Genomic DNA, 23,618 nt, shown 5'->3' with positions numbered 1-23,618 from the left:
CAGAGTCAATAGGGGAGGAGGCCGAGGTCCCCTAAAGTTCACGGTCAAGCTTGGGAGAGTGGAAGAGTCCAGGAGCCAAGCCACGGGGCTGGCACTTCAGGCCCGGGTGGTGGGCAAAGTGGGTGTGGATGCCAAAGCCTGGAGGGCCCTCACGGTAGGGCCAGGCCTGCTGTGAAGGGAGGACCTGACTGCATGAGAGGAGAGACGTCTGCAGTGGTGGTCAGGGCTGGATGGAGAGCTCCAGAAGAGGTGGATGTGGGGGTGGGGGTCAGGAGGGCCAGCTGCTGCAGAACCGGGTGTGTGTGGGGGGGGGCACCAGGCCTGGGAGGGAGTTGGATGAGAGTCTGCTGGAAACAGCGGCAGACAGTGCACATTCCGCCTGTGACCTGCAGTCAGAGCTGGCAGAGCCTGCTGTGGCTCTCAGACCTGCCCGGTGCACCCACGTCCAGGGGCAGGAGGATGTCAGGCATCCACTGAAGCCAAGTCAAGCCCGCTTCCAACTGCTCAGCGTGTTACCTATGTCAGGTTTCATCTGTCATCCACACCACCATCCCACCCTGGAGCTGAGCCCCGGGGGGGCTGGAGGATGCAGGGTACATACAAGTCCTGCCCCCAGACTGCCAGAGGCAGGAGGGTGAGGGCAGATACAAACTATGTAATCGCGCCATCCTGCCATGTTAGGCGAGGGCTCCTTCTTAGCTGTGCAAAGTAATAATCTCTTAAAAGCACTGGGGCAGTGCAAAGGACGTTACACCAGACGACAAGTGCTGGGTTGGCCGGGACCCGGCAGCACAGGCTCCTCCCGTGGGGACCTCTGGATGCAGTGCCGCCCGCGGTCCCCGGGGGCGCTGTGGGGCCCGGAGTCGCCTGGCTCGGCCGCCCGCTGCTCCCCGGCTCCGCACTCACTCGGGAGGCTGCCCCGACAGCAGCGCGCTCCGGCGGTGATCCTGAGCGCCCACCGCCCGCTCCGCCCCGCTGCGCCAGACGCCGCTCTGCCCCACGGTGACATGGGCGTCCCCCCGGTCCCTGAGGCCGGCGGCTGGCGCTGGGGGCCCCTGCTCCTCGCTCTCTTCCTGGCTGCATCCCGAGGTAAGGTTCGCAGGCAGCTAGGCGCTGGGGAAGAGCCCTGAGAGAGGACCGCAGGTCACGGGAGGGACATGGGCTAAATAGGAGAATCCCGAGAGTCCTCTCAACCTGCTGTGACCTCCACCCCACTGCACTGAGGCGGCTGGGGCCACTGGGCAGGGTGCCAAGTGCTCCAGCTGGTTTTGGGCACATGTGCACACTGACAGCTGCCCAGGCAGCCGGCAAGACTGTCCCCTGAGGATTGCCTGTCCCACTCTTCTCCCCGCAGAGGGCACAGGGCACAAGGAGCTTCTGCAAGACATGGGTGGGACAAGGTGGAGGCAGCCACAGTTTGTGTTAGTGAGGGCGACTGGCTTTTGACAGCTCTAGCATCTCCCTGCCCTTCTGGCCTCTGAGCTCCAGAACTCTCAGCCAGTGTCCTGGTGACACTCCTGGCTGAGCCAGAGTGGACACTGGTCAGGGTGGGCACTGTCCACTCCAGGACAGCTCTACCCACCTGGTCCCTATTCTGAGGGTCTGAGGGCCAGAGTGTTAGCAGATTCCTGGCATCTGGCAAGGCTGCTGCTCACAGATCACTGTGGCTACTAGGGAGGACATGGGACACTCCCTGAACTCAGCAAGAACCCCTTCTGGGTCCTCGGGTGATTTATGGCATCTCTGTGGCCTCAGTCTCCTAAACTCAGATATAGAAGTCCCACACTTCCACACCCCACCCTGTCAGGACTCTGGATGTTGTCCTGGCCAGGACACAGGGACTCCTAGGGGTAGGGCCAGGGCCCTGGGACCCACAGCCTGGTCCTTGCATCTTGTCTGAACAGAGTTGAAGAGACTAAACTCAAGGGAGGAGGAGGCTGGCAGGCAGCCTGGGGATCCAAATGTGATGGGGAAGGCAGGGGGAAAGTGTGAGTCATGGAGGGAGTCAGAGGGAGGCAGGACGGAGGTGGAGGGCTTGGCAGAGGGACCCAATGGGCAGGTCAGAAGAAGAGAAGGAAGGGGGAAGATGGGATAAGAGGGAGAGGAGGAGACAGAGAACCTGGAAGACACCCCAGAAACAAGTTGGGGTGTTTGTAGGTGGCTTGTTATCTAGCACTGGAAGCCTGGCCTAGGCCGCTGATAAGGAGGCAGGAGCCCAACCCCAGAGTGGCCTAAGCTCCAGCCTGGATATTTCTTCAAGATGACATCCAAAGGGTGGGGGAGTGGAGCTGCAGGGAGTGGTACATTCTGGCAGGAGACCTTTGCTCATGGTAGGATATGGCTTCCAGAAGGAGCAGGGGATGGTGGTGGCAGCAGGAAGACCAGCACCCTACCCACCATGGACCGCCAGCTCTGCCCTCCCCCCAGTGGCCGCATGAAGCCCTTCCTGTTTTCTTGCCCCTTCCCTCCCCTCACTTGGCTGGGTTGCTCCCAGCCCCAATTTGGGAAACTGAGTCCTAGAGAACCAGGCTTAGCCACTCAGCTAGCAGCACATCCAGTAATGGGAGGCCCCAAGGGGACCTCAGAACCCCTCACCCTATTTTGCCTCCATAGCTTGGAGCCTTCACTCCCAGAGGTCTTGGTGACTCAAACTACTTGGTGCACCTAAGGGCTGTCTCTCCCTGGGACCAGTCAGGAACACAGCTAGGGCTCCACTGAATGGCGTCAGGAGAGTCTCCTTTCACGGCTCTGGCCTGAGTCTCACCTGTGACATAGGCACAGTTGCTAATGGATATTTCTCCTCCTACCTAGTGGCCTGTGTAGTGGGGGAAGGTCACACAGGGGATAGGTGCACCCTGGTGTCCAGGAGGGTCTGGGTGTTGAGAATGCTCACCGTCCTGCCCTGGGCAGGCTCGTTCAAGGGTAAAGCCATTCTGCCTGGGCAGGGGAGATGGAGTAGCTGGGGCAGGCCTGTGCTCCAGTTCTGGATAAGTAAGGGGCTCGGGAGCCCAAGAACCACGGAAGATGCTCCTTTCACGGGCCTGATGCAGGGTGGAAGGGATGGAGGGGGCACCTTGGAAGCCAGGACCCCAAGGGTGCCAGCACCTCTTCTTCCTCAAGGGCATTCCCAGGACTTGTGGAAGGTGCTATCCTCACAGGCTGGCTCAGTTCCAAACTCTGGGACCAACACAATCAAGCTGGCAGGGGTGCATCAGGCCTGGGGAGGGGTGACCATCTTCCCCTTCATGGTAAACATGGCTGCTCATTGAGTAACCCCATGTGGCAAGGCTGACACAGCAGTGGTCAACTCTTAGGAAATCCATGGCCCACTGCCCAGAGGCCCCAGAGTACAGAGAACAGCCTGAATGCCAGTCTGTGGGCACGAGAGGGCATCTACTCTATGCCAGGGTATATACCCAGGGGCCAGAAAATACCAGGGAGCCTCTAGTTGAGCTGGGCTAATTTCTCCTGTTTGTCCCAAGCAGGGCAGAGGTTCTGTGACCTTCCTGGGAGAGGGAGGCCCAGGAGGTGGTGCATTGCTGAGACATAAAAAGAGGCCACCTGCCTCCCTGCCGTGTGTGAGATCTCAGGCCTGAGCAGAGAAAGGGTGAGAGGGTCCTCCCGGGTCCATGTGGCCTGCTGGTGCTGACCGAGTCCCATGTGCTGAGCCCGAGGGCAGGTTTAGGCCAATGGTTGATCTAGAGGAGGCTCCGTGCTTTCCGATGCCCCATGGATCGCCTTAGTTCTGGCATGGCAGTGGCCTTCCTGATGGTGTGCCTAGTGGGAATGGGGAGGCGAGGGGCTCTGTGGGTCCTGGGTCCTGCATGCCACAGTTTCCAGACAGCCCTCACTTAAGCACTTTAGCTTTGGGAGTCAGATTGAGGCTCAAATCCCAAGCCATTTGCCACTCTGTCACATCAGGCAAGATCCCCAGCATCCCCTTCCAAGTCACCCCGACTCTAACATGGAGGTGTGACAGCCCCTCCCTCAGATGCAGCGCTTAAAGAGCTGATGAGCAGATGACCTCACATGGAGGCCAATCCTTGTGAATCCTGTGACACATTACTCCTCCGTTTCTGGGGACCACCTGCCATTGGCGGTCTATCAGCTCCTTGCCACCTGTGGGATTGTGCAGAGCACCTAGCGCATGGGAAGGCGTTGGCTGGTTTTGCCAGGACTGGACTCTCCAGAATCCTGGAGTCTGAGGGGTGCCCAGGCTGACAGCCACCCACAGACAACCAGAGGTCCCTGGATTCTGCAATGTCCATGGAGGTGCCTCTGGGTTCTTCTTTTAAAGTCCTCCAGAGATGAGGACAGGGCAACTTCGAGGTGAGCCTGGTCTAGAGTTTGCTTATCTCTGTGGGATGTTGCTTGTATCTCATCTCCTCATTGGTCCATGTGCTCAGTCTGACCATCCCCAGAGAGAAAGACAGTGGCCACCATGTTGGCCATCAGCAATTCAGGAAATGAAGTTTTTCTGCTCTGACCAAGCAAGCTCAGCTTCTTTAGCCTTTTTACCTAGGCTCTGCTTTCCCATGGGGATTAATCTCCCTGAGATGAAGTCCTGCTGTTAGTCACTCATCGTGGGATCCCAAACACACACTTCCCCTTGGGCTGTGCAGTGGGCAGGTTGGGTGGCTTGGTCTCAGTGAAGGGTAATTCCATGCTGGTGTTTCCTGAGCCCGTTTTCTCATCCCCTTTGTGATTTCGATTGTGCTTGCCTACTGTCTTGTCTGCTCCCTGCCCCCTTTTAATCTACTCATTGTTTTGTCTGAGCAGGTAGATTTTAAAGGAAACTTTTTATCATTGTCATAAGCGGAAAGCCTGTATCATCTGCCATAAATAGAACAAAATCATAGAAACACATAATAGGAAAACCAAATAAAGGTATTAAATTCTAGCTGGAAACTTTAGTCAGGGGAAGGCTCTGAATTTGAAACCTGCCACTATCTCTTTAATAATAAGATGATGATGATGATATTGAAGATGATGATAATGAGGAGGAGGAGGAGGAGAGAAGAGGAGGCAGAAGAAAGATTAGCTTTTACAGCAAGAGATGTTTTGAAAAGACACAGTGGCATTAAACTGGGACTTTCTCTTTGATGTAATAAGGGCTGGGAGAGAATTGAAAAGGGAATAACTTTCTCTCTGTATGATTCAATGTTATTCAATATTGTAAAACCAAAAGTAAAACTACCTTAAGTTATAGATGCTGCCAGGCAAGCTGAGCCCTCATTGGCCAGACCATCTGTCCATCTGGGGGCAGAAGGCGGGGCCTTCAGTCAGTCCCTGGCTACCCCTGGTCTCTAGAATCATCAGAGGGCTGCAGGCCTCTGGAGGCCTGGTTTCAAATTCCTGCCACAGTTGACCAGCCGTGAGACTCTGGGCCGGCTCCAAATGCTCTCTGTGCTTCAGCTTCCACAGCTGCGCAATGGAGATGCTTCCAGCACCTGCCCCTCAGGTGGGGACGTTAGATAAGCGAGTCCACCTCAAAGTTCTCAGAGCCACACCCAGCACAAAGGGGCTGCTACTGCTCCCACCACTGGGCCTCCTGCCCTGGTGGACGGACGGTGGGGTCTAGGGGACTTGATTGGGGACTTTTCACAGCGTGGCTCCTAAGGGGAGGCCAGAGCTGAGGTCCTGCTCACGCAGACCCCCTGTGGGAAGCCCCTGGAGTCTGGGACGGCTCATCCATCCCAGCCAGGCCTCTGTCCTTCCGCCCAGGCTCTCCCTGGGGAGGCCCACTGACCAGGAGCCTCAGCCCCGGATACTCAGACAGTTCCCAAGGGGCTGGAAGTGTGGCTTCCTCCCATAGAGCCTGGCTTCCCCTTCCCGGCCTCCTTAGTCTGATGTGAATGGACACTTCCTGCTGGGGCAGGTATCAATAAACACATCTGAGATGCCCTTTGTCCTCGCTGGCCAGAGAGCCCCCTGGGCAGACTTGCTGGCTTCAGGGCCTCGGCCTTCGCCCTGGGGCACTTCCTTTTCCAGACCGGCAGGCTCATCCTGATTGGCCTCTGCCTCTGTTTCCCTCAGAGCTCTGCCTGGGGATGAAGGCCTTTTCCTACAGCCCCCTCTGGAGGGTGGGGTCTGGCCAGGAGCTAACAGCCGATCCCGATCTGCGGGGCCTCTGTGCAGCCAGGGACCAGAACTTTCTCATCTAGTGCGGCGCCAGCAGCAGCAGGCGATTAACAGCAGTTTACTCTACAGCCCCGGCAGTGGGCGGGGTTCAGCTTGTGGGTGGGGCCCCGGCAGTGGGCGGAGTTCAGCTTGTGGGTGGGGCCCCGGCAGTGGGCGGAGTTCAGCTTGTGGGTGGGGCCCGGCAGTGGGCGGAGTTCAGCTTGTGGGTGGGCCCCGGCAGTGGGCGGAGTTCAGCTTGTGGGTGGGGCCTCTCGGCCTGACCAAGCCGGGACCACCTCCAAAGGTGGCGGGTGGCCAAGTGAACGGGCAGGGGGACAAGGCACGAGTTGAGAGCCCTCAGGGCCCGTTCCTGACGCCAGGGTTGCACCAAGACAGTGAGGAAGGACTTGGCCTCCCGGGAGGCACTTTCCTTGGAAACCCACAGGGGGACAAGAGGGACTTCAGGAGAAGGAGCATTGCTCAATCCCACCCCCACCACATCCCCCCCCCACTCCCCCCCCCCATAGGTCCCAAAAGGACCTCTTCCCCTTTTTAGAAAAAAAGGAGAAGCTGCCCTGGGATTGGGGCGGGCGGGTGGGTGGGGTGGAGGGGTGGGCGGGACCAGTTTCAAGCCAAAGTCCAGATGGGGGTGGCCCAGGAGGGCTTTGTCCTGGGGCGTCTGGAGGAGGCCAGAAACATCCCTTTGCCACGTCTGAGGCTCCAGCTGGGACCGGCCCAGAGGGGCCTGTCCTTGGGAGGACACTCCAGGGCACAGCACTGGGGACAACAGCACATAGCACTGGGGTCCAGCGCCCTGCGCCTGCGCCCGCGCACCCCTCCTGTTGCGGGCTGTGTCCCGACCGCTGGAATCATAATTACTTGGCAGGAGGATGTTGCTCATTGTCAGAAGCAGATCCTTTTGGACACCTGGGTCATTGTCAGAGACCGGGGAAAGTGGGTGGGGAGGAAGGCCCCAGGCTCCAAGGGGGCCCAGAGCGTGTGGGACAGGAAGGTAACTCGTGCCTGGGCCTGAGCGAGTGCCAGGGGGAACTTCAGTCAGCCATCTCACCAGGCCCTGGCTCCCAGGAGCACCTGCAGGAAGACAGCCATGAGCCAGGAAAGTTCCGGAACTTAGCAAGGCCTCTGGGTCCCAGTGCCCACTTAGCTGTGCCCTTGCTGTATGGCCTTGTGCACCTTCTCTGGGCTTCCCTCTCTTTATATCCTCTTTAGAGACTCTGCACATTCCAAGGTCACCTCTACCTTGAGACCCTGTGGGCAGGAGGGACAGATCAAGCTGTCTTGTGACCATTTAGGACATGTTAGGCTCTTGTTGAGCTCATTCAATTCTCACAATACCCCCTAATGTGGGTATTATCATCCCTACTTTAAAGATGCAGAAACAGACTCAGAGAAGTCAAGCCACTGGCCCAAGGCCACACAGCCCTCTGTGGCTGAACAGATCCACGCCTTAGACACCCCAGCTCTTCAAACAGGAAGAGCCCCCCACCCTTCAGTGGGTGGAGCTGACACTCATCTTTTAGCTATTTGGAAAGAGCTGACCCCTGGTTGAACCCTTTACTCACTGCCTCCGACCTGAACAGAAAACATCTTTCTTTCATTCCACAAATATTTAGCAAGGTCCTAAAGGGAGCCCCAGGCAGAGAGACAGCTTCTCTGGGAATTCAGCCCTGTGTCGGCTGCTTTCTGGCTGGGCCTGGCCACAGGTGGAGCTCAGCCTCTGGTTAACACCTCTGTCCCTGAACAGGGGAAGGAGCGCTTTCCCTTGGTCTCCTCAGGGTGCCAGTGTGGGTGACCTGGGTGTCTCTCCACCCCGCAGGCCCCTGGAGAGCCCTCGGGTGTGCACAGGGCGGGTGGCGGGTGGGTGTGGACAGCCTTGTGTTTTCCCCGACAGGCTGAGCTCTGCCCACCATTCCATACCTCTGGCCCCGGCTCAGCTTTGGGCTTTCCTGCTCTGCTCTCCACTCCGGTCTGAGCCTGAAGGTCACATGGATGGGCTTGGGCAGTCGAGCCTCCACCCTGGCTAGCTCCTGGAGGGAGCTGTAATCCTGTGTCACAAATCAAATGTCCACAGAGCCAAGGAAGTATGATGGGAGAGTGAAGCAGGTGGAGGCATTCGGGAGCGGTGAGGCCTGGGGCAAGCCGGAGCGCAGGGGCTCCATGAAAAGGAGTACGTTACTAATCAGAATGTCCATATCAAATCCCTGCGCTGACCTCCCCCAGACCATTGCCTCCCGGGGAGCTGACTCCGGTGGCCTGGTTTTCACAGGAGTACGTTACAAATCAGAATGTCCATATCAAATCCCTGAATTTTAAATGTTAGCAATCTCAAAACAAATAATCTAAGATACTTGGAGGGTCTAATGAGATGTTTGAAGACTGGATGTGGCTTGTGGGCTTCCAGTTTGGGCGATCTTTCCAGCGGTATGGTGTCTAAGTGTCTGAGTCTGACTGGTTTTAGCACTTCCTGTGTGATCCTCAGTGAGTTATGATGTGTGCCAGTTTCCTCATCGGTGAAAAGGGAGCAAACCCGAAGCCTACCCCACAGGATTGTTAGCTCTGCCCCAGAGCCCTGGGCCTCCAGCACAACACAGGCTATTCTTCTTACAGTTGTAACTAGATCCCGCTTGACCTGAAGCCCCCCATGTTCCAGGCTCTGAGTTCATATCTTCTGAAACTTCAGTCACACCAGTTTCCTTCCTGGATCTCTGTGTTACTGTCTGTAAATGAGAGAAGTATCCTGCCAGAATTTCTGAAGTCTTTGTTCACCCTGCAGTGACTTCCAAAAGTCTGGCTCTCTCATATAGGCAGAGCACGGGGAAGGCCTGGTGTATCTGTTTTTACCTTCTAAGCCTAACACCCTACTTCTGCAGATGTGTGCTTTGGGACCAAGGCCTTGCTATTTCCTGATACTCTCCTCTTTCTATCTGTCTATCTACCCGTCCATGCACCCATCCATCCATCCATTCATTCATTTTTGGTACCGGGGATTTGAACCCAGAGGTGCTTAACCCCTGAGCCACACCCCCAGCCCTTTTTTGTATTTTATTGGAGACAGGGTCTTGCTGAGTTGCTCAGGGCCTTGCTAAGGTGCTGAGGCTGGCTGTGATCTCAAGATCTTCCGGCCTCAGCCTCCTGAGCCACTGGGATCACAGGTGTGAGCCACCGTGCGGGCGATGGGTGATATCACCCTTTAGATACACAAACTCCAGGATGGGGTCTCAAGCCCTTGTCAGTCACTCACACTGTCGCGGGAAAGAGTTTGAGGCTGGACTCTCTATTCCATTCCCCACCCCACCCCCACTCCTTGGAAACGTTTCTTGAGTTGAATCAGAGAACTATCTAGCTCCCCTGGATCCAGCACCAACTACGGAGCCACTTTCAGGGCACCTGTTACTAATCCTTGACTCCAGTCCACCAGGGAGACCTTTCCATTTGCAGTAAAGAGTCAGGCTCGGGGCCATGGCTGCTGGCCCCACTCCCAAAGCCCCCGCAGGCTGCCTCCCTCGTGACTGGACAGGGCTTCAGCTTTTCTGGGCTGAGGGTGCTGGACTCTAGGGGCAGGGAAGGGGCACCTGGGGGAGGAGGTGGCATTTCCTTGGGTCTAGGCAGTGTCCCTGGCAGGGGGCAGTGAAAGGACGTATTTGTTTGAACCTATTTCCAAACCTATTTCCTGTCTGCTGGCCTACAAGAGCCCTGAGATGTCAATCAGACAACACAGCCCCATGCTAACCTGACGCGGCCACCCTCCCTGTGTCTGCAGAGGGCACGGATCTCCTCAGGGGCCCTCACCTTCCCGAGCAGCCCTCCTGCAGCCCTGGGCTGAGCTAGCGTTTTCTCACGGTCCAGATGAGGAAACCGAGACTCATTCGGCCACACAGAGGACAAGACCCTTCCCCAGTTTTGTTTTCAAAAGTCAGTGCTTGGGGGGAAAGTGGGGTAGGGTAAAAGGACCAGGACTGCATATTGAAAAAAAAGAGAAGAAGAATCAGAACGTGGTTCTCAGGGCCAGAGGGAGCAGAGGCATGGAGGAGCTCCCCACCCCGTCCCTCCGTCGCCTTGGGTTTCCCGGCTTCCCCGTCAGGGTCTCTCTACTTGCTGAATCCTGCCTGTCCATCATCAAGTCCAGAGACCCTCCCTCCTCCCAGAAGTGCCCTGACCACCCCCAGAAGGCTGTTTTCTCTCTCCTGCAAGAGCCCCAAAGCCTGGCACTGGTTCACCCTTGTCTGTGGGGTTCCCGTGCCAGGGACGCAGGCTTGTCTGCTGGGGAGGCCACTGGCTCCCAAAGGCCTCATGCTTGGCGTCCAGGTGGCCTTGCATATAATAAGTGCCCACTGGGGAGGAGGTGGGAAGGGGCAGAGGGGCAGATGGCCCCCAGCAGGGTGGCATGAAGCAGTGCTGAGCATAAAGATTGGCAGTGCAGGGGCCGCCCTGGGCAAAGCCACCAGGAGAGGGTCACATCTGGCTGCCCAGTCTCTGCCTGCCTCAGAGTCTCTCCTTTCTTGGTCCCACTCCCAGGGCTACACCAGCGGGATGGGCTCATGTGGCTCCTTCCACCAGGCGGGGACGCGCTCAGTACTAATGACCAGGGGGAGGCTGGGGGGACTGACACTCTCTCAGGCAGGTGACGGGTGTCCTTTCTCTGACCAGGTCTGGTGGCAGCCTTCAAGGTGGCCACACCATATTCCCTGTACGTGTGTCCAGAAGGGCAGAATGTCACCCTCACCTGCAGACTCGTGGGCCTTGTGTCCAAAGGGCACGACGTGACCTTCTACAAGACCTGGTACCGCAGCTCGCGGGGCGAGGTGCAAGTCTGCTCTGAGCGCCGACCCATCCGCAACCTCACGTTCCAGAACCTTCACCTGTACCATGGGGACCACCACACCACCAACACCAGCCAGGAACTGGCCCGGAGCCACGGGGTGAAGTCGGCCTCTGACCACCACGGCAACTTCTCCATCACCATGCGCAACCTGACCCTGGAGGACAGTGGCCTCTACTGTTGCCTGGTGGTGGAGGTCAGGCTCCACCACTCGGAGCACAGGGTCTACGGGGCCATGGAGCTGCAGGTGCAGAGAGGTGAGGGCAGCTGTGTGCGTAGCCTGGGGGCGTGGGCTGCTGCGCACCACCCTGGACCTAGAGAGACTGTACTGGTGACGCTGGCACTGCAGTGAGTGTGGGAAGGAGTGGCTGAGCGTGGGGGGTGTGGTCGTGGGTTAGCGGGTGTGATGCAGAGGGGGAGAGGGAGGGCGTCTGTGGCTTCTCGTGGACGGACCTGGGCTGGCAGGGTGACTCTGCACCGTGGCCACGGAGGGTGTGGGCAACAGCATGACTGACAGGGGCCCTGGGTGTGAGTGGTAGCTGGCTGAGCAGCTGTGTGTGTGCGCGCACGTGTCTGTCCAGCTGGGAAGGAAAGGGCTGGGAGGTGGATAAGTGTGGGTGCCAACAGGTCCCCACTTGTCCCGGGGGGTGGCAAGAGAACGAGCAGGGTGAGAGCATGCCAGGGTGTGCCAGGGTGTGCCAGGGTGTGTGCTCCGACGGGGCCAGCACTGCCCAGAGGGCGCTAGCTTGCAGCACATGTGCCCGTGACATATGCTGAGGGGACACTGGCTTAGACAAGCCTGCTCGGCCTTTTGGGTGTGACACTCAGCTGATGGCCCTTCTCTTTCCTCCCACAGGCAAAGACACGCCATCCAAATGCGTCCTGCATCCATCCTCCCCGCAGGAGAGCGAAAGTAAGGACCACCCTGGTGTCCCTCCTGTGTTCTCTGTCCTCTGTCCTCCTGCGTCCTCAGCCCAGGCCGGGCTCTCAACTCTGGCCTCACTTCCACATGCACGTGGATCCCGTCTTCCTCCCTGCGGCTCCCAGAGCTTTTGCTTCCTCCTTGGCTATAGCCCCAGGAGCCGGTCCCCGTCCCCCTTCCAGCTGCTCCCTGCAGGAACCGCTTCCTCCGTGAATCAGGCCTCACCATTTTCACTCCACATACAGGGAAACAGAGGCCCAGAGAGGTGCCTCAACGCCCCCAAACGCACAGCTCAGGCAGCACTGCAGGGATTTGACTACAGCTTGCTTGGCTCTGCGCACGTCCCCTTCTTCCTACCTTGGGGGAGGAGACTGGACGTGCAGGGCAGTGAGTGACTGTCAGCTGCAGTGTTTGCCTAGACAGTGCCCTCAGGGTAGGGGACACTGCTGTCACCAGTGGCTGAGCACCAGAGGTCAGATGAGAAAGCCCAGCAGCTTGGAGACAGCAGGTAAGGGGACAAGTCTTAGGGAGGTCCTGCTCTTCTGGCTTCCAGACCCTCTGGCCACCCAGCACTCACCAGGAATCCTGTGGGGACCAGCCCCTGTCTAGGCCCCGGAGATGCAGAAGGGAAAACTGTGTCCTTGATCGCCAGGAGGACAAGCAGGAGGGCCTGAGTCAGAAGGGGCACAGCTAAGCTACAGCCCCCAGGCAAACCCCAACTCAAAGGCGGTGGTGGCTTTTGACTCAAGTTACCCATTTTTTTTTCTTTTCTTTCTCTTCTGTTTTTTTTTAGTACGAGGGATGGAACTCAGGAACTAACCACTGAGCCACATCCTCAGCCCTTTTTATTTGTTTTTTTAATTTCAAGAGGGGGCCTCACTAAATTGCTTAGGGTCTTGCTAAGTTACTGAGGCTGGCCTTAAACTCACGGTCCTCCTGTCTCAGCCTCCCCAGTTGCTGGGATCACAGGTGTGCACCACCGTGCCCGGCTTAAAACTACTCTTTTTTTTTTTTTTTTTTTTAAGCCAACAAACACACACCAACCAGAAGCAAAATTAGAACATGCACTTGAGTCTGAGTTAGACCTCCATGGACCTCAGGAGGGCCCAGCCCCTCTCCTGGCACCCTGCAGAGCTCGAGTGTCACCTCAGCACCAAACCACCATGGCTGTCCTCACTTCCCCTCTGAGTGGCCACTTTCCCTTGCAGCAGCTCACGACTGTGTGCACATAGCTGTGCCTGTGATGGGACAGGGTGGCCAGCCCGTGGGGCATGAGTGACATTCACTTCCCCACAGCTCCTTCACTCTGAGTAAACACCCCAGTCCCACTTCTTCCTCCACAAACTCTGGTGGAGCCGGGTGGCTCACCGCTGCCCCCAGGCCTCAGCTGGGGAAACTGAGGCTCAGGCAGGGGAGGGGCCCTGCACCTGCTCCCTGACCGGGAGCCCAGAGGGAATGCTGAGGGGGTGAGGCTAGTGAGCGGGTGGAGGCTGGAGTCCTCTCTCCTGACCTGGAGGAGTGCAGGCAGAGGGAGGCGTCTGGGAAGGCCCGGGAAGCCCGGCAGAACTTGGACTTGACGGCCAGGAGCCGGTCAGGCATTCACCGCTGGGCACCTCTGTCCCCGGGTGTTGGCGTTTCCGTCCCTAACTCTTCACACAGTGAAGCCTCCCTGAGGCCCTGCTTCCCAGAGCCGCTGTCCAGGGAATTGGCTCCTTGAGGGTCAAAGGGACAAGCTTGCGTCTGTCACAGCTGTTGGGGACAGGGGACAGCTCTGAGGACTCCTGGGGCTCCCCCTCCCAAACTCTTGGTTCTAGCATCTAGACAGTGGGCACCCGCACTGAGCCGGCTCCAGACGAGAAGCCTCTGGCCGTGCCTTGGGGTCGGGTGTGGGCACTGAAGAGCCCTGTCCCTCTCTGGGAACTGTTTTCACCCGGGCCATCGGGCAGCCGGGTCCTCTTCCTTAACAGCAAGGTACTCAGGGTCATCTCAGGAGCTGCATCAGGGGTGGAAAGCTCTTGTGCCCCCAGGGCCAAGGAGCTGGTGAGGAAGACAGCAGGGAGGGGTGGGGACTGGGGAGAGCACCGGCCACCAGCCATGGGGTCGTTCCCACTGTGTGTGTCGGGACGGGAGCCCAGCAAAGTCAGAGCAGCTGAGTGTTCGGCAAAGCTGGACACCAGATTTTGTATGGACTCTCTCAATTTTAAAAGGTTGACAACTAACAAAACTGTGTGTGCCAGGGCGGCTCCCCGGGTCCATTCTAGGGAAAGGCCGGGGGTGAGGTGGCTAAGAGCGTGGATCCTGGAATCAGCCCAGTTGCTCGACCTCTCTGGGCCTTATTTATTTATTATCTGCCAAGTGGAGATGATTTGAAGAGTGCTTACCTTCCAGGGTTTCTGTGAGACCCAGTGAGGTACTGCGTGTGGGGTAAGGTAGGTGTGGCTGCTGTTACTTCTAGATGCCTGATTTCCAAGTCAACTCCTCCAACCCCCTGTGCCAAGTAGGTGGCAGCAGGCAGAGAGCACAGTCCTGCTGCCTCGGGGGCCTAGAGCCATCTGCCTGGTAACCCGTCACTGCCCAGGGCTGGACACGGGGTGCTGCTCTCCACTGTCGCTTCTCTTTGGCAAGGTCGCAGGGCCTGCTCTGACACAGCCGCCACCCCGGGTCGGCCAGCCAATCTTCTAGCCAAGAAGTTCTTTGAGTTCCCTTTCTCTAGCTTTGGCCCAGGGCTCTAAGTGTTATTCCTGGGACGTGGGAGTAGCTAGACCCTGAGATAAGTGAAAGTCCAAGTCACCTGAGTGGGGAGGAAGTCACAGGAGACGGGCAGCAGGGACCGGGGAAGGTGGGGCCCAGGGAAGGGGCTCCGGGTGCACCTCTGCGCCTCTGCGCCTCTCCAACACAGCGGGTGGGCTGCGGGTGCCCTCCTCCAGCCTCCTCCCTGGGGACCAGGCAGTCCAACCCGCAGTAGCCCACTCCTTCCTCCACACACACACCACCAGGAATCCGGCAGACCCCGGCCCACGGGCTCTCCTGCCCCACCCTGCTGCACGAGGGCCTGGCATACGCCCTAGCAAGGGGGTGGTGACCACCTCTGCCAGAGCCTTATCCCCTCCCCAGGGTGAACCTGACCCTGGATGGTGCCCAAGCACCCCCAGGGAATGCTGGTCCCAGCACTGGTGGTGCATGGGGAGAGGGATGGGGGACTGTGGCCAGGCTGGGCTCTGCAGAGATGCCCACAGTCCCGTCCCCAAAGTCACAGACCTCTCCCCTCTTTTCCAGCCTCAACTCTCAGCACAGGTTGTAAGGGAATCTCAGGTGTTCAATGCTCATCTCCTAGAGAGGCCTGGGGGAGACCTCCACTCAGAGAAGAGAGTCAGGCAGAGGGATCCTGCCAAGCCTCCCAGGCGGACAGAGTCCCTGAGCACCTGTTGGAGCACACTAATGTTGCTTACTAACATCAGAGGAGCCCTGCTTTGATGACAGGAAAAGAGTGCTTTGCAACCAGCTTCTCAGATGTTGCCCACAGGAAGGTCCCGGGATGGGGTTTAGAAACGCGGAATGGCCTGAGATCACTCTATAAAGAATGCTTTTACTTTCATTATTCCATGTTAGAATGCAGCCTTGCTAAAATCTGCAGGGAGCCTGCTCGAGTGTGGAGCGGAACTTGCTTTGTAAGGAGCCCAGCCCCTGTTCCTGTACAGCAGAGCACTTCTAAAGCGCTTGAAAACATTTTGTTCTCTTCCGCCCTGCAAACAACCCCCTGCAAGCTTGTTTACACCGCTGGGTTGTTTGGCCACACAAAGAGATAAAAAAAAATGGCCTGTATTTCCAACTGAACCCCCAGAGCAACATTTAGATCACGGTCTCTCGGCTGTTTTGGTCAAGGGAAGGGCTCAAATAGGAAGGAAGTGCCCTTCTGCTAGTTGTGGTTCTGAGGCTCCCCTGTTCCCAGCAGAACCCCTGAAGTCAGCAGCTGGACTGAAATAAATCACACCTCCCCTCGCAGCTGGGACCGGGAAGCGGCAGAACCTTCTGGAGGGCGATGTAGCCATCGCCTAAAAGAAAACTCACACACCTTAGTCTGGCTCAGGACTTGGCTAGGAATTGATGTGTTCAGAGGCCCTTTCCCAGGGGACCAGGGATGCAAGCTCACGGAGTCCTTCTGCAGAACGAACAGGCGACCGCCATGCCCACCAGGAGGACATGTTTCTATAAGTTTTGGGGGTTTGCTGTGTGTGATAGAGCCCTGGGCAGGTGAGGGGTCTCTGTACTCAGATGCTCCAGCTCTGATGAGCGGGAGAGCCAGGGTCCTAGGATCCTGTCTGCTGGCTGTGCAGGGAACCCATCTAGAGGGGCAGACAGGGACCATGGAGCTCCAGAGGGAGGAAGACGCTTCTGAGCATTTTTTAAATTTGCATGTTTTTTTTTTTTTTAATTTAAAAAGCTCAGTGTTTAAAAATGTCAGAGAAGGATTAACACTTCTCTAGTTCTTCTTCCAAGTTGGCCCCCCTCCCGTGACTTGTGAGCCTGAGGTTACGAGATGGGGCTTCTAGGGATCCCTGACCCAGAGCTATGGGGTCCCTCAAGGGGTGGCTTAGGGCTTTTTATTGTTATCATGGTTAGACATCTAGGACAAAAAGTGTGCCATTTTTTCCATTTTTAAGGGGAAAATTCAATGCCATGCAACTGAATTACATTCTCAATCCTGTGAGACCACCACCTTTACTTCTGAAACTTTTTTTTTTTTTTAACTTGGGCTTCTTTTGACCTTGAACTCTGTGGCACGGGGTCTGTGAAAGGCCTGCTTCCCTTTTTACTTTTTGGTATTCAGAATTGAACTTGGTTGCTTAACCACTGAGCCACATCCCCAGCCCTTTATTATATTTTTCTTAGAGACAGGACCTCACTGAGTTGCTTAGGGCCTCGCTAAGTTGCGGAGGCTGGCTTTGAACTCGCGATCCTCTTGCCTCAGCCTCCCGAGCCCCCGGGATTACAGGCCTGTGCCACCACACCTGGCCCTGCTTCCCTTTGGGGCACAACCTGAGGCCCAGGGAGGTCCAGCTCTCCCTTGTGGGCAGGAGGAGGAGTCTGTCCTGTCTCCTGGAGCTGCCCCAGCTGTGAGCCTCAGGGCCGCCTTGGGGAGGGAGGGAGGTGTCTTTGGAAGGCGGTTCCCAGCCATCTTGCCTCTGCAGGTCACAGAACTGCTGGGTCCCCTGGCTGCCCAGCCTTTCCTCTCCTTTGGGAGGGAGGTGGGATGGGCCTCACCCTGGCTGTCTCTCTGCCCCTGCAGACATCACGGCGGCAGCCCTGGCCACGGGCGCCTGCGTCGTGGGCATCCTGTGCCTGCCGCTCATCCTGCTCATGGTCTACAGGCAGAGGCAGGCAGCCTCCCACCGCCGTGAGTACTGCCCGTGGGGCGGGGTGGGGAGTGGCCACTGGGCCCAGGTCCTGGGGGTTTCCAAGGTGCGGGCAGGCATGTCCCTTTCCCTTCCTTGGCTGGGCTCCGCGGCTGAGCCAGGAGGACACCCAGGCACATGTTATCTGGGGCCCGAGTGCCCGCCAGGTCCTTGGCCCCCAGGCAGTGCCGGCTTGGTGCTCACCAGAACTGTGTTCTGAATGAAGGAACGGTCAGTCTCGGGGTCGTGGGAAGAGCTCCTGTTGATTTCTAACAATGGCGCCACCCAGAGATCCTTTGGGGACCTATTTTAATATAAGGGTGGGTTTGTTTTAAAAGCAGTAGCAATTCTGGGAACAAAAATGAGTTTTATTAGAAGTGGAAGGGGACTTAGAGATGAATTCAGTGAAGCCCTTCCTTTTGTGGAGAAGTCTGAGATCAATGAATTAAAGAACTAACCAAAGCCGGGTGCTGTGGCGCACACCTGTAATCCCAGCAGCTCAGGAGGCTGAGGCAGGAAGATCCCAAGTTCAAAGCCAGCCTCAGCAAGGGTGAGGTGCTAAGCAACTCAGTGAGACCTGTCTCTAAATAAAGTACAAAATAGGGCTGGGGATGTGGCTCAGTGGTTGAGTGCCCCTGAGTTCAATCCCTAGAAGGAGGAGGAGGAGGAGGAGAACTAACCAAATGCTACGTTACAATGAGGGGCAGAGCTGGGACTGAGCCTTGGAGCTGGGCACCCTTACTCTTTCCAGGGGATATAATTTAACCATATGATCCAAAAGCTCATCAGAGCCAACAACCCGCTGTTGGGGCTGCTGTGCCCGGCTCCTTGCCAGGCCTGTTAGGTACATCGTCTCACTTAGTCCACAGAACAACTTCTAGAACTCGGTGCCACCATTGTTTTTGCTCATCCATTTTTAGGTGAGCAAATTGAGGCTCAGAGAGGTTGTGTTTTGCCTAAAGAACCACACAGCAAATAAGCGGGGAAGCCAGGCTTCAAGGTCACGGCCTTGAACACCTTTCTCATTCTGGGTAACAGTGCTCTTCCCTCCCTGACCCAGCCTCAGTCCTCCCAGAGCAGGAGGGCAGGGAACTCTGTCCCTGCAACCCTCCCAGCCACCTCCCCTCTGCCTGGCTGCAGAAGGTACCTGAGGGAGCACTGCTGTCCCCAGGTCACACCTTTGGCTGCATCAGCTCCCTGTCCTTCTTCCTGGGGCTCCTGCCTGGAGCCCCGCTGTGGGTCACCTGGGGACTGTGACCTCCTGGCCCTTACTCTCAGGACTGCCCTGTTCCCCTAAAGCCCGCACAGCTTCCTGACAGGGAGACGGGGCTGGCCTTGGGTGGCACAGACGTTGGCGCTGGAGCAGGAGCAGAGTCCAGGGGTGGGGGTGGGGGTGGGATGGCCGCAGAGCCGCTTGAACTGCCCTCCCCTGGGCGGGGCGGGGTGAGGGGGAGCCTGCCCAGCTTGGCCGGCTCCCAGACAGCCCCTGTCCCTTCCCTCAGACCGCAGCGTGGCCTGCCTCTGTGTGGTCAGCGCACACGGGAACAGGGATACAAACGCATTCTGGGTGGAGGGGGGGGGACAGAGAGGAGCATGCCCCCCCCCTGCCTTCTGCACAGGGTTCCTTGGGGAAGGAAAATCAGAGAATGGACAGCCCCAGGCCCAAATGCCATTGAGGTGTCAGGTGGGGGGTTCCTGGGGACATGGCGGGAGGGGACTGGGGCCAGTCACCAGTACCTCCTGCGGGACTTTCTAGGAGGGTCCAGTCTGTCCCAGGAAGGCACAGGTGCACTGGGCTGGAAGCGGGTGTGTGGGCACAGTGACTGTCGAGGGGCATGCTGCCCCCCAGGGCATGCACATCCCCCGAAACTCTGAACGAACCCTGCTCTGTGACAGTTACTCTCTAGCCCTTTACCCCACAGAAAGGTAGGAAAAAGTTCATCTTCTAAGAAAAATACTTTTGAGGCCAGTCCCCTCTCCCTCCCAAAAGAAAGAATCGTCACATGATTTCAGACTCAGTGACAGAGACAAGAGAGGACAGAGGGGGACAATGCTAGAGAGACCTGATGCCAAACGGAGAGTCAGCGTCCCTTGACGTAGCTGCAGGGGCCCAGGATCAGAGAGCAGCTGGGGAACCCCAGGGTACAGGCGGGGCTGGTCAGAGCAGGCCGCAGGCCAGGGGACACGCGGTGTGGCGGTGTGCCCCAGCAGGAAGCTTTCAGGACCCTGGCCAGGAGGGGGTGCTCGGGAATGAGGGGAGGACGGAAAGAAGGGCCAGGGGCAGCGAGGAGGACAGTGTTCTGGGTGCTGCTCCCTGGCCAGCTCTAGACCGTGACTCAGTTTCCCCAGCGGGTGGAGGACGAGGGGATCCACGCTGGGCACCCACAGGGAGCCAGCCCACACGGTGCTGACAGATTTCAGGAACTTTGTGTAAACTTCCCTGAGTTTGTGCAGCAGGGCGCCCCTCCCCCACCCTCTGTTTCCTTAGAATGACTAGGACCCGAGGAGTCCACACTGGGGAGCCTAAGAAAGAGGGAAGTTAAGCCTCCTGCATCTAGTTGGTGGCCACTTTGGGGGTTGGGGAACCCCAAGAGTGAGGCAAGGCCACAGCAGCTCAGGGTGGCTGGGACGCGGGGTGCTCAGACCCCCGAAGCTTCCTCTAATAGATGTCACCTCTCTTAGGTAACCGGCGGACGAGGCAGAGAGAACCAGGAACCCTCTAATTAGGAACTGACCTTGAGTACTCCACCCAGAGGTCATGGCTAAAGACCAGGAGGGGACAAATGTCCAAACAGGAAACCACAGTTAGCAAACCCAGGAGCCAGGCCTTTGGTGGACACGCAGACCCTGAGGGTCCCACACTGTAAGCCATGCCACAGGAGGCGGTGCTGGTCCCTTTGCTTTCCTGGTGGCAAATGTCATCCCCCACATTTGGAAATCGCAGACTTTCACTTATAGTCAAAATGGGCCACTCACGGGGGTCCACCTGCTGGACAGGCACATGGGCGTCCTGCCAAACAGAAGTGGAACCTGGGCCAAGCAGGGCCCTGCCCGGGACACTCCTGGAGTTCCCGAGGGGCATCTGCCACCAGGGCTGCCTTCCTTCCTGTGACCGGCTTCTCTGTCTGTCCCTAGGTGCCCAGGAGTTGGTGCGGATGGACAGGTAAGGCCCCTGGATGCTTTCCAGGGAAGACCCCCCAGGCCAGCTGTGGGAGGGCGGGCTCTGTGCTGGCACAGTGGTCGGAGAAGTGATACGTCTGTGCTGGCTGGGTGTCCTCCCCGTCACCCACCCTATCACTCACTCCTCACCCACCCCCACCCCGCGGGCTGAGCTCTGGTTCTGTACACCCACCTCTGGGTTCTGGTGGCCGGCCTGGGAGGGGAGGGAGCAGCTGACCCCGGGGCACACACCGAACATGCAGAGGAGGCCAGTGGGCCCAGGTCCAGCCCCACACCTGGGCAGTGGCTCCTGCCACCTGGGCCTCCCGCAGCAATCTGTGGCCATCAGACAGGAGAGCAGACACTGAAGGGCCTGGGAGGTCAGCAGCTCGGGGGTGAGTGGTGCTGCGCTCTGGGCAGGAGGCTGGGCCTGGAAGCTGGGCTCCGGCAGGAGCCACGCTCAGGAGCCTGGCCCCCAGCCCCACACCCAGAGCTCCTGAGTGTTGGAAAGGCACGACTTCCCGGACAGGTCAATACGGGTCCTGTTGGTGGTCCTGCCAGGAGCTCAGAGGTCGAGGGCCCTTCTCATCTCAGAAGACAAGAGAACCTTCCTCTCAGCTCGAATGAGCTTTGGGTATCTTCAACCCTAACGCCATTAGCCATTCAGACCAAAGAGAAACGTGTCCCCTCAGTCCTGAGGCAGGGGTTTGAAGCTGCCTGCCTGTGTCCTGAGGGTCTGACTACAGGAGGGACTGTGGTCAGTGCTGGTAGTGGCCCTGAGGCCCGCAGCTCAGGCAGGGGGCGAGGCCTGGCTCCTCTGCTTGCTGGGAGAGGCTGCTGAGGCCTGGGAGAGGGGAAAGGAGGTGAGCAGAGGGGACAGCAGGGAGGGCAGAGGCCGCGCTCTGGGCAGCAGGTGACCTTCCATTTCGCTTTGCTGGCAGCAACACCCAAGGAATCGAAAACCCTGGCTTTGAGGCCTCTCCACCCGTCCAGGGGATGCCTGAGGCCAAGGCCCGGCCCCCCTTGTCCTACGTGGCCCAGCGTCAGCCTTCTGAGTCTGGACGGCACCTACTCTCCGAGCCCAGCACTCCCCTGTCTCCTCCTGGCCCTGGGGACGTCTTCTTTCCATCCCTGGGTAAGTGCTTTCTGACCTTCACGGCACCTTGACCTGTAAAGGTCAGGACCCAAGGCCTACGGGCACCCTCCTGGGGAGTCCTCACGGCTCATGGTTGGGCCGGGGCTGAGGGACCAAGCAGTGCCTCCCACCCACCCCCCGCGCTTCATTTTGCCTCTGTTGTCCTTTGCAGACCCGGTTCCTGACTCTCCAAACTTTGAGGCCATCTAGACCAGTGGGCAGCAGAGGCTGGGGCTGGGGCACGTGCATCTGAGCCGGGGCTGGCCCTGGGAGTGTCCTCAGCCCCCTTCCTCCTGCTCTGAGCCCACACTCCGCTTCACTTGCAATGCCCGGACCCTCGGCCAGTCGGGATGCTGCGTTGGGCAGGGGAGAAGGTGCTGGACTACCCACTCCTGTCCCAAGGAGGTTGGGGTGCGGATTCTCCAAGAGACCTGCATTCACCAGGTGCCAAATGAGCTCCATCCTAAGAACCCCCAGAATTTCCAGTGCTGCAGCAGCCTCTTGCCTGGGGACAAGAGTCTTGGGACCTGGTGGCATGGAAGGGACGAGGTGGGCACTGGCCTGGGCCCTCAGTGGCACTACCCCAGGCATGAGATGCAGGACAAGAGATAGAGAGACTCCTGCCCACCGTGGTTGGCCTGGGTCCCTGTGTCACCTGAGGCTGCCCCTCTGTGGACCTTACTCTGCACCCGTGGGGCTCTGGGGCCAAGCTGCCTCCTCCCTGTCATCGGAACTCCCCCGATGCCTCCTGGCAGCAGTGTCACTGAGGATCTGTCACCAGGTTAAGTGCATCTGGGGCTCCCACTGCCAGCATTCGGTCCTCAGTGGCCCCCGATGGGAAGTGCATACTGGGGCAGAGTGGTCCCTGTGAACCACTGGCGTCTTGAGCAATGGAGGCTGGGCCGGAGGTTGCGCCACTCACCGCGGATGACAGCGAGGGAGGGTGGGCGGGGCCTGTTGGGAAGGTGAGTGGGACCCCTACCTACCCTCCCGTCCCTTGCTCCCACTGCTCAGCATGGCCAGTAGCGAGGGTGGCCACACAGTGTTTCGTCCATACTGCGACACTTTTGATTGTGAAAAGGGGGTGCTATTAAAATGACCTGGGCCGCGGGGTTTAACCTCCTCTGTTTCCGGCATGCCTGAGGCCTAGGGAGGCCCCGTCCCCTGGCATTTGGTCTTCTCTTCCATACAGTCATGATGGGTGCCCCACTAAATGGGAGGGTGGGGGCAGTACAAAGAGGAGCTTGTTTCCTCTCTGCTCAGCCTCCATCTTCCGTGCCCTGACATGATCTGGTTACTTTATTTTTTATTATTTAGAAGGAGGTGGTGTGGTACCAGGGATTGAATCCAGGGGCACTTTTACCACTGAGCCACATCCCCAGCCATTTTTTTTTTTTTTTAAATAGATTTTTCAAACTTAGAGACAGGATCTCGCTGAGTTGCTTAGGGCCTCGCTAAGTGGCTGAGGCTGGCCTCAAACTTGCAATCCTCCTGTCTCAGACTCCTAAGCCACTGGGTTTACAGGCAGGCATCACCAGGGCCAGCTGGGTATTTTCCATACAAGGGGAGTCCTTTGTGGAATTGCCACTGAGGGATTTTAAAGCACGTGAGGGGAGGAACAGGGTCACTCTAGGACACAACAGGATAGGCAGAGCTGAAAAGAGGGAGGAGGTAGGTTGGACTGAGCAAATGCTGGGTGCTATGGAGGGCAGAGCTCCAGTCTAGGCATTTGTCTTCCAGCAGTGTCCCCTGGCTCTGCTGAGCTGGACGTGGGTGCAGAGAACCAGGACTGTGGCGCCTGCAGGCAGGGAGAGGTCTGGGTGGATGGGGGAAGGGACCAGCCACGCGGCAGGCAGCAGGAGGCCCTGGCCAGGGAGCCCAGTCAAGCAGCCTTGTCAGGAGAAGGGATGGACCCCTGTGGGCCTCCCGCTGTGGCTGGGACCGAGGACAGTCCCAGGCCTGGGGAACCTGAGGAGGGAGCAAGCACAGACCTTGCAACAGGACTGATACCTCAAATGACCAGGACACCAAAACCTGCTTTGTCCCTAG

At 58.1% G+C, this 23,618-nt stretch overlaps 2 protein-coding genes across 2 annotated transcripts in view; one reads left to right on the top strand and one right to left on the bottom strand.

Annotated features, from left to right (window-relative positions):
- The window catches only part of Cdh23 (cadherin related 23), a 335,818-nt gene that overhangs the window by 35,264 nt on the left and 276,936 nt on the right, over positions 1 to 23,618 (bottom strand). The window lies entirely within an intron of this gene.
- Vsir (V-set immunoregulatory receptor) lies at positions 863 to 22,687 on the top strand. The gene is made up of 7 exons (XM_077105313.1): positions 863 to 1,089; positions 10,789 to 11,217; positions 11,817 to 11,873; positions 17,170 to 17,277; positions 20,411 to 20,438; positions 21,376 to 21,569; positions 21,742 to 22,687. The coding sequence occupies exons 1-7, from the start codon at positions 1,008 to 1,010 to the stop codon at positions 21,777 to 21,779; spliced, it is 936 nt and encodes a 311-aa protein (XP_076961428.1). The 5' UTR covers positions 863 to 1,007; the 3' UTR covers positions 21,780 to 22,687.

Source organism: Callospermophilus lateralis, chromosome 15 (genome assembly GCF_048772815.1).
Source record: "Callospermophilus lateralis isolate mCalLat2 chromosome 15, mCalLat2.hap1, whole genome shotgun sequence".
NCBI lineage: Eukaryota > Metazoa > Chordata > Mammalia > Rodentia > Sciuridae > Callospermophilus > Callospermophilus lateralis.
Note: the sequence above shows the minus strand (reverse complement) of the source record. Positions and strands in the feature narration are given on the sequence as shown.

What these genes read in the sequence shown, in the direction of transcription:
- Vsir (XM_077105313.1), top strand. Translation starts at nt 1,008, where the DNA reads ATGGGCGTCCCCCCGGTCCCTGAGGCCGGCGGCTGGCGCTGGGGGCCC. An exon ending in GGAGCTGCAGGTGCAGAGAG is followed by an intron (nt 11,218 to 11,816) that starts GTGAGGGCAGCT and finishes TTCCTCCCACAG; the next exon opens with GCAAAGACACGCCATCCAAA. An exon ending in CTCCCCGCAGGAGAGCGAAA is followed by an intron (nt 11,874 to 17,169) that starts GTAAGGACCACC and finishes CTGCCCCTGCAG; the next exon opens with ACATCACGGCGGCAGCCCTG.